This window comes from Narcine bancroftii, chromosome 14 (assembly GCF_036971445.1).
Source record: "Narcine bancroftii isolate sNarBan1 chromosome 14, sNarBan1.hap1, whole genome shotgun sequence".
In the NCBI taxonomy this organism is placed as follows: Eukaryota; Metazoa; Chordata; class Chondrichthyes; order Torpediniformes; family Narcinidae; genus Narcine; species Narcine bancroftii.
The window spans coordinates 16,617,674-16,628,236 of NC_091482.1; the positions used below are offsets into that span (position 1 = coordinate 16,617,674).

General features: G+C 40.4%; 1 protein-coding gene across 1 annotated transcript; it reads left to right on the forward strand.

The window, feature by feature from the left end:
• Nucleotides 1–223: 223 nt before the first annotated feature.
• sdf2 (stromal cell-derived factor 2) lies at nucleotides 224–9,234 on the forward strand. Its single transcript, XM_069911223.1, has 3 exons — nucleotides 224–566; nucleotides 4,245–4,441; nucleotides 8,428–9,234. Exons 1-3 carry the CDS (start codon nucleotides 386–388, stop codon nucleotides 8,713–8,715), a joined length of 666 nt encoding a protein of 221 aa, XP_069767324.1. The 5' UTR covers nucleotides 224–385; the 3' UTR covers nucleotides 8,716–9,234.
• Nucleotides 9,235–10,563: the final 1,329 nt, after the last annotated feature.

Sequence of the window (10,563 nt, forward strand, 5' to 3'; positions counted from 1 at the left end):
TCAGGTTTATTGTCAGAGTTCATACATGACCTCACACTCAATCCTGAGAAGCAGACATTTAAATTTCAGTGCATAAAAATGAGCAACTCAAATCAATGAGAAACGAATTATTATTTTTTTTAAAGTGGCCTTTAGGAACCGAAGTTGAATTAAAACTTCCTACAGTCTGCAAAGTTTTTTAATGCTCGACTCCAGGAGACCATTTACACCTCCCTTCCGACAGGTGGTGGTGTTCTCCTCCCAGCTCGACCTCCAGAGACTCCAATCCGCGGCGTGGCATTGCCGGGTGCCCTCCCGTCCTCCCAGTGGCGCTGTGGAGCGCTTTCTCCATCCTGGGGAACGCTTGCTGCTTGACCGGTGCCTGGCATCGGCCTGAAGGTGGAGGATGAATGGGCGGTTCGACCGGTTTCTGCTGCTTCTCCGCCTTCTCATCTTGTCCTGCCTTTCGGGATCCGGCCTCTTGGGCGAGTCGGAGCTCAGTTACGTCACTTGCGGTTCGGTCATCAAGTTGTTGAACACGCTGCACAATGTTCGGCTGCACTCGCACGAGGTCAAGTACGGTTCCGGTAAGTGGGGCTGGGGGGGGTCCACGGGAGGGAATGGGGGTCCAGGAGAAGGGGGGGACGTGGGGAGATGGGGGGAGGGGGAGGTGGGGGGGCACGGGGAGATGGGGGGGCAGGGGGAGATGGGGGGGCAGGGGGAGATGGGGGGGCAGGGGGAGATGGGGGGGCAGGGGGGATAGGGGGGCAGGGGGGATAGGGGGGCAGGGGGGATAGGGGGGCAGGGGGGATAGGGGGGCAGGGGGGATGGGGGGACAGGGGTGGGGGAGATGGGACAGGGGTGAAGGGTGGTGGGGTTGAAGCAGGTGGGGGCTGGGAAGATGGAGGGGATGGGAGAGGGTGAAGCGGGTGGGGGTGATGAAGTTGAAGGGTGTGGGTGTAGGTGGGAGTGAAGATGGGGGTGGGGATGGGGACGAAGGTGGGGTTGAGGTGGGATGGGAGGAGCTGGTTAAAAGGATAGGGGTAGCAGCGCATTTCAGCATTATTCTGTTAGTCACCTTTGGCCTTTAGCATTTATATGAACATAAACTTGATGGAAACATGCAGCATCATACAGCATCAGTGGATAAAGTAACTGTTTTGGGTTGAAGAATGAAGAAAGGATGCTGGAGATTTTGAAATAAAACAGGAAATGTTGGAAATGTTCAGCAGGTCAGGCAATGTCTGGAAAGATCAAGTTAACTTCCAGATTGGGCACCCTTAGTCAGAAGTGGTAAAGAAAACAAAGTTAGTAGAGGAGGGAGGGAGGCAACAACATAGATGTCTCTGAAATGAGTCCAAACAGGTAGCAGTTAGGAGTCACAATTAGAAGAATGATTTTGGTAATGGTGAGGGTATGAAATGTACTCAACTGTTGGTATAGCTTGGCCTGCTGAGCATGTAAACAGTCTCACTATTAACAACAAATCATGTTCCATTGTGTGATGTGCATCTAACTGTCCTTAATCCATTTGGTTGCTCACTATCAGAGGTATTCCCTTTGTTCTACCTCTGTCCCCTTTACTCTCCCTCCCAGTTAAGGGGGGGGGGGGGTGTTTAGACCTGAAACATCAACTGCTTCCCTTTACTCCAAGTGCTGCCCGACCTGCTGTATGCTTCCTGTATTCCAGTAGGTTTTCTATCAGGTTGGAGGCCACAATCAAAACTGGAAAATGGTGGAACAAGGAATCATGTGAGATGGGCTGTCAGAGAAGAAAATAATAATTCAGACATTTGAGGGCAATACAGTATTGCTGGATTTAACACATTTGTATTGATTTCATTTGCCATTCTCTTACCCATGCTGCACTAGCTAGTTTTCGTTTCTGTCTTTATGCACCTTCTTTGCATCCCTTTCAGAGCTTATCTATTAAGCACTTGTGTGTCACAAACTTTAGGAAATGCCTACATTCTCTGATTGCTGAGGCAACAAGATGTTCATAGCCAAATACTGTAAGCTTAAGTGATATTGATGTGCAAGTTTGGCATGGTTCAGGGGTCTTAAAATTAGTTTTCCTATTTCTCTTTGAAAGAGTGCCTGAGACTAGGCTCAGTCCAACTCAGTGAACAAATGGCATTTCTGACAGTGCAGAGATTTCCTTCGATACTGTGACAAAGAAAGAGAGAGTTTGGACATTGGGGCACTTTGCGCTCTTTTTATCAGAAAGAAAAGCGATCTGAATAGAAAGGACTTTTGTTGCCATCCATAGATTGAAATTTCTTTGTTCATGAGGTGATTTTTTTTGCTTGAGGGGGAGAGGTTCTGTCTTTACTTTCAAACGAAATATTGAAGAGGTAAGGCAAATGTTAAACAAGTAACTTTTTCAATAAATTTTGATAACTAACATATATAGGAATTGAAGGTTTTCTACGTATATCAAAGTTGCCACTTGGTTCAAGAGTGCACAAAAAAATTTAGGGAAAAAAGTAAAATCCCCATTATCTGGCATCTACAGAGATCGCGGATCACTTTAATCAAGTAATTCCTGTAACTTATAAAATTTAAATTCGAACCCTGATCACTGGCGTTGTAACATTGTTGTGCTAACTGCTACACTAACCGTGCCACAGTTGTAATTATCCCCCCCCTCCCCCAACTTTACAGATAAAACCTTACCAATATACAAAATATTAATTAAGATACGAGGCAGGGATTGGGAGACCCTCGGCACAACCTGACTCAGCTCCACGCAAGGCCCTCGGCGTGCCTTCCCCATGCTGACAACCTGAATCATCTCCACGCTAGTGTCCGGGTCAGGCCCTTGGCGTAACCTGACTCACCTCCATACATGTGCCCTGGTCAGGCCCTCAGCACACCTTTCTTTAAATTCGAACAGCGATCGCTGGCGCAAACCATTGCACTAACCCCTGTGCTAACCATGCAGGTAGTCATAACCTGCCTTCCCCCAAGTTTACAGATAAAGCCTTGCTGATGTACTTAATAATATACTAATAAAGATAGACTTCTACCAGGCAGGGATAGGGAGACACTTTGGGAGAGTCACCTCAGCAGCGAGCTGCACTGGTCAGCTCTTCATCCTGGGCACCACTATTTTATTTAAACGCAACCTTATTAAATCTTTATTCAAACAATTGCTGCAGGAGGGGCTGAATATTTGTTCCAAAGGGGGTTTTGCTTCTGAAAACATTTACTTTTACAATTTTAAACTTTCATTAAAACTCTATCTGAAATCCTCCAAAATTCAAAACTTTTTCATCCGTGGTCCCATAAAGTAATATGTAAAAAGAGTTCAGAAATCCTGATCAGAGAACGGGACGTAGTGGATGTAAGTAGTGCATTATTGAGTGTAGATTTTTAAATCTATGTCGCAATCAGTTAATTTGTGCATATGTAAATATCTGTATTGTATCTTTAAGTCTGAAGAATAAGTGCATTATTTCAATGGTATTCCAAAATCCAAAACAATTCTGGTCCCATATATATCAAATAAGGGGTACTCGACCTGTAACGTTTATTTATTTAGTTTTTTTTTGGCCGGTTTGAGTTTCTGGTTAATGTGGATTTTACTGTACTTTCCATATTGGTTCACTGTGAAACTAGGACAACAGGGATATATAGCTCATGAATTTGGGATAGCCCTGAACAAGTATTTGAACAGAAACTTGAGCCAGAAGATGATGTAACATGTTTTGAAATCACAAGCCTTTCTTAGCTGGTCCATCACTATTATATTGTTTGTACTGTAACTTAAATCTTTTGCATAAAATTAAAACCAGAAAATGACTCTTGCTGAATAGCTGTCACTTTTAGTCTGAATCACGCTTTTCAAGGCCAATGCTCACTGCTTATGCAGATCAATATGCAGGGAAAAATTGAACTCCTTTAGGGAGTTTAGTCATTTTGAGGGTTGTTTACAGATCAAAGTAGATCCTGCTCTCACGCTGACATTTGTGGAAGCATTTATTATCAAATTGTGTATTTGTCTTGAGCAGCATATTTCACTATTTAATTTCAATGTTTAGCTTATGTTGATTTTAAAAGGAAGAGACATTTTTGAGTGATTGTGGAAGATGTTATGCCAACACTTAGCAATTTGTGGAATTTTTTTAGAATTGTTTTGATTTGTTTCTGCATGTTTACTTTCTTTAAATAACTGCCCCCTCAAGTTTGTCTCCTTGCTCCAGGAATCCATTTTAAACTACCGTTGAAAGCAGCTCCTAGACTCTATTTTACTTTTATTTCAGGAAGTGGCCAGCAATCTGTCACTGGAGTAACTGAGGCGGATGACAGCAATAGTTATTGGAGGATACGTGGGAAAAGTGACATAGTCTGCCAACGTGGGAATCCAATCAAGTGTGGTGAGACGATTCGACTGACCCACGTCAACACAGGGCGTAATTTACACAGCCATTACTTTACTTCACCGTTGTCAGGAAATCAGGTGTGTTTATTGAACTGTTATTTGATGATCGTGGCAAATCCTTGTGGCCGCATCACTTCTTAAAAATGAGAAGTTTGTACCTGCTTTTATGACGTCAACTTGGAAATCTGCTGATGAAACTTTCGCTGACAACCATAATTAACGTTAAAAATGTCAAATTGCAGCCTCGTTAATATTTATATACTGTATATTTCAATGTATGAGTTGAGTCGTCAAAACCAAAAAAATGTTCTCAGGTTCGGGGGGGGGGGGGGGGGTCAATTTATATGCTGGTTACAAATTCACTGAAAAAACCGGATTGACACCAGTTCGGCGGATAAGTTGATGCTGGAAGCATCTCCCCTCTGCTAGCGCTGCCACTCCCTAACACCTCCCGTCTGCTGGGCACCGCCATAACTGCTCCTACCTGGGACCCTGAGGTCGCTGTCGCCACTCCTGCCTGGTAGGCCAAGGTTCCTGCTCCCGCAGGGAGCACCATGTCAGTGCTCCAGCTCTGAGCCATCGCCATTGCTGTCTGGTAGGCCAAAGATTTTTTTTTTACTTACTTAATTTACAGCTTTGTTACTTGTGATTGGGGTGTTTTTAAAAAAAAAAAAAATTAGGTCTTTCCTGGGAGGCTTGAAAAATGGGAGTCAATATGTGCGCTGGATATACTATAAAACCCTTAAAATTAGGCTGAAAAATGGGGGGGTGGGGGGGATTGACTTATACGTCGGTCAACTTGCTTGAAGGCTAGTCTTTGTTCTTTATCCCATAAAACCACCTGACAATTTCAGGTATTGCTTCTCTCTGAACTATTTCCTGTAAATAAGGAGACAAATGCTGTCTGTAGATCCTGTAACCAAAGTCTGGCCTGCATACTTTAGTTTAGCATGATAATTGATGACATTGTTACCTCAACACTGGTCCTTTAAAAATCACACGCAAGGACTCCTTGAGCCTGATGACGTTTCAGTCATATCTTCAACAATTTACTCACTTTTGCTTGGTGATTGTAATATTTCTTAGTTTCTCTCTTCCAATTCCTGATTTTTTTGTTCCTGGAGTATTACTTGATTTATTTTTAGAGAAGTCGCTTCCAAAATGTCTTTAATTCATCGACCATTTCTTTGTTTTCCATTATTAATTCCTTAGATTTATTATTTTTTTATAGAACGAGTGCACACTTTGATATATACTTTGTGTATTTTTAGAAACTCTTCTTGTATTTATGGTTAGCTTGTGTTTTGATTTTTACTTATTTTGTCTCTGCTTTATCGTGTACATTTTTATTGCATTGTTGCATTTAAATAGAGTGTGCAACTTAGCTATTTAATTTTTGACACAACGACAGTGTTCATATAACCATATACAGAACAGAACAGGCCAGTTTGGCCCTACTAGTCCATGCTGGAACAAATCCTCACCCTCCTAGTCCCACTGACCAGCACCTGGTCCATACCCCTCCAATCCTCTCCCCTCCATGTATTTATCCAGTCTTTCCTTAAATGTAAATAATGTTCCTGCTTCAACCACCTCCGCCGGAAGCTTATTCCACATCCCAACCATCCTTTGCGTGAAGAAATTTCCCCTCATGTTCCCCTTATAATTTTTCCCTTTCAATCTCAAACCATGGCCTCTGGTTTGAATATCCCCCACTCTTAATTGAAAAAGCCTATCCACGTTGACTCTCTCTGTCCCTTTTAAAATCTTGAACACCTCCATCAAATCTCCCCTCAATCTTCTACGCTCCAGAGAAAAAAGCCCAGGCTGCTCAACCTTTCTCTGTAACTCAAACCCTAACATCCTGTCAACATTCTCGTGAATCTTCTCTGCACTCTCTCTATTTTGTTTATTTCCTTCCTATAATTTGGTGACCAAAACTGCACACAGTATTCCAAATTTGGCCTCACCAATGCTTTATATAATTTCATCATAACATCCCAACTCTTGAATTCAATACTCTGATTTATGAAGGCTAACATTCCAAATGCCTTCTTCACCACACCATCTACCTGAGTATCAACTTTGAGGGTACTATTTACCATAACTCCTAAATCCCTTTGTTGCTCTGCACTCCTCAATTGTCTACCATTCAATGTATATGACCTATTTAGATTTGCCTTTCCAAAATGCAACACTTCACACTTATCCATATTAAATTCCATCAGCCATTTCTCAGCCCACTCCTCTAGCTTTCCTATATCTCTTTTTAAGCTACGGTAATCTTCCTCACTGTCCTCAATACCACCAATCTTTGTTTCATCTGCAAACTTACATATCCAATTCACCACCCTTCTTCCAGATCGTTAATATATATAACAAACAATAGTGGACCCAGGACTGATCTCTGAGGAACTCCACTAGTCACCAGCCTCCAATTTGACAAACAATTTTGTACCACTACTCTCTGACAATTCCCATCCAACCATTGCTGAATCCATTTCACTACTTCCTTATTTATACATAATGCCTCCACCTTTTTACCTAACCTCCTGTAGGGAACTTTGTCAAAAGCTTTACTAAAGTCTAAATAGACAACATCCACAGCCTTTCCCTTCATCAATCTTTTTCGTAACCCCCTCAAAAAACTCTATAAGGTTTGTTAAGCATGATATACCCCTGACAAAACCATGTTGACTACTACCTATCAATCCCTGTTCATCCAAATATTTGTAAATCCCATCCCTCAGAACACTTCCCATCAACTTACCCACCACAGACGTCAGACTCACAGGTCTATAATTTCTAGGCTTACATTTGAACCCTTTCTTAAACAGCGGAACAACATGAGTCACCCTCCAATCCTCTGGCACTACCCCCGTGACCAGTGACATCCTCCACCCCTCAATTCCACCCAAACAGCCTCACTGGACGATCCCTCCAAACCATCCTGCCACCTCACGGCAGTAATGTTCTCCTTCACAAGCAAAGCAACTCCCCCCTTTTTTTTTTTACCCCCTGTTCTATCACATCTAAAACATTTGTATTCTGGAATATTCAGTTGCCAGTCCTGTCCCTCCTGTAACCAAGTCTCACTAATTGCCACCACATCATGATTCCAAGTGCCAATCCATGCTCTAAGCTCATCGACCTTGTTCACTATGCTTCTTGCATTAAAGTACACTCATTTCAGAGAATGACCCTCATATATTTCCTTTTCTACCTTTTACCTTAACCTCCATCCTTCCTTTGTTATCTTTATCATTCTTAACTAGGTGGCCATGTACCCTAGACACTGCTCGCAAACTCTGCTCTCCACGCCCCTGCCAAACTAGTTTAAACCCTCCCCCACAACTCTAGCAAATCTTGCCAGGATATTGGTCCCCCTCCAGTTCAAGTGGAGTCCGTCCCTTTTGTACAGGTCCGACCTTCCCCAAAAGACATCCCAATGATCCAAAAATCTTATCCCCTTAAGATCTTACAAATGTTTTAGATGTGATAGAACAGGGGGTTAAAAAAAAGAGGGTGAGTTGCTTTGCTTGTGAAGGAGAACATTACTCCCGTGAGGTGGCAGGATGGTTTGGAGGGATTGTCCAGTGAGGCTGTTTGGGTGGAATTGAGGGGTGGAGGAGGCATGAGGGCACTAATAGGAGTGTATTATAGCCCACCAAATGGGCCAAGAAAATTGGAGGAACAAATTTGTAAGGAGATAGCATATATGTGTAATAAACATAAGGTAGTGATCATGGGAGATTTTAACTTTCCTCACATTGATTGGGATACCCATACAGTAAGAGGGCTGGATGGGCTAGAGTTTGTCAAATGTGTACAAGATCTTATACTTAAGATGTGCTTTAATGTCCCAAAACAACTTTGTGACTTCCTCTGGTTATGAAATGTATCACTAGTGCAAATCTGTTCGTCGCTCAACTTGTTTGCAAATAAGATCTTTATGAAATTGTCTGCCTTGAATTTTTAAAAAAACAGTGGTTGGAATTTACATTTAAGTTTGATTTTTGGTTGAAAGGGACTTTATTAATGCTTTTTCCTTTATTTTGGAAAAGGAGGTGAGTGCATTTGGTGAAGATGGAGAAGGAGATAATCTGGATAATTGGACTGTCATGTGCAGTGGAACATACTGGGAAAGAAAGAATCCAGTGAAGTTTAAGCATACTATTACAGAAGTCCTGCTGTCCATTACAGGAGAACAGTATGGACGACCAATAAATGGTCAACGTGAAGTTCACGGCATGCAGTATTCAAACCAATACAATTCTTGGAAAGTGATGGAAGGAATCTTCATGAAACCAATGGAGGGGTCAAAGACCGGAAATGTACATTCTGAACTATAATCAGGAATCATCAATACTCTTGTGTAATTGAGTATTCAATTAGGTCCAGAATGAAATATTTTCTTAATCTGCATCTATGGATTTTTGTTTTCAGTATTACATATGGTTTGACCTCTTCATAAATTTTTAGACTTAAAATGTTATGCATTTCAAATATTGCCACCCCTGAAGGGATCCCTTGGGGTTATGTGCAAAATCTTACTCCAAAAACATGAATGGGTGTGGAAGTCATTCAAAACTGTTTTGGTTTGTTCTGAACAGCTTTTATATGGAGTTGTGCTTCCAATTTGAGAACAAAATTTAAGGTGCATTATGTATGTTCTTGAACAAGAACAAAAGTATTCAAATTTAGAAATTATTACAGGGAGAAAGTAATGCTGTAACATTTGGATCACTGAAAATCAGTGCCAAATATGAAAAATGATGTAATTTCAAGTTGTATTTGGATTCTTGAGTACAAGTGCAAGTGATCCTTCACTTGTGGAATTGTTGAAATAAAAACTGACTGACTATGCAAAAGGCTATAAATGTGTCTTGCTTTACACTCTGAAGATCATAAACCTGCTTCACTTAGTTGCTTGTCCTTTAAGATCACAGTTACTTGCTTGAATAGTGAAATGTAAAGATCCTTAATTTAGAATGAGAAACGAGTAGACCAAAATAATTCTGGGGACAATCTGACTCATCTTAATGGTGGATTGTTTAGTGAACTATTTATCACATCTGATGCATAAGGGTTTTTTTGAAAAAGCATAAATGTTCTTGCAGATATTGGATTTTATAGTTTAAGTTGTTAGTGTATTTTTCCATTTGTGTTGCTCTCATTGGACACAGTCTGAGAATGGTAATGCCATAGATTTTCATTAAAAAAGCGATTGGAACAATGTTTGGACTAGAAAAGGGACTTATTTTAATTGCAATAAGTCAGCTGTAGTCAAAAAGCAATTGGAACAATGTTTGGACCAGAAAAGGGAACTATTTTAATTGCAATAAGTCAGCTGTAGTCGAATAATAATGAAAGTCTAATTTATTCATCCCTATAATATTACAGTTTGTAATGATGAGTCCAAAGCAGATTGTCTCGTTAATGGAAACGGTTTGATTTTTAAAATTTGTATATTCCAAAAGTTTTAGAAGAAATTTTAATTTTAAAATACCCACATTTGAATTAACCCATCTTTCATTATTTTAACTGAAATAGGCTTTGGAAAGTCTTGTAAAAGTGAATTAGTTCTATTTATTAGAATAAATGATTATATTTGAAATCTCTAACTCTTTTTAACCTGTACTCTTGGTTTAATTTCAAGCAGGCCGCATTTTCATTTTCCAGGATTTGTGCTAACTTGCCATAATATTTTGATTTTTTTTTGTTTCATTACTATCAAATTTGAAGCTTAGAAATTCTAATAAATAATCACTTACGATGAATACTAAAGCACAACAAAGCATCCAAACCCTAAACTTCATTGGTTTACACTCTTCTATATTGATTGGGACTTGAGCTGATTTCCACAAGTCAAATGACCAAGCTCTGGCAAATATTGTGTGGATTATGTAAACAGTATTACCTATCGCATTAATCTTAAAAGTGATGAGCATGAACATTGCTCCTGTTTCAAATACCATCAACTGTTATTTAACTTTTAATAGAATCAAAATGTAGTTGACAATTACAATATATACTAAATGCATTTTTTATTGGGAAAATGTCAGTATTTGAATCACTAATTGCATTCACCTCAAAATTAATCTGTATGATCTCTGAAATCAAAGCATTTTTTTCCCAGTTTTATCTTTGAACTAATGAAATTGTTAACTATTTTGCATTCCATTACTCTTTTGCCCTAA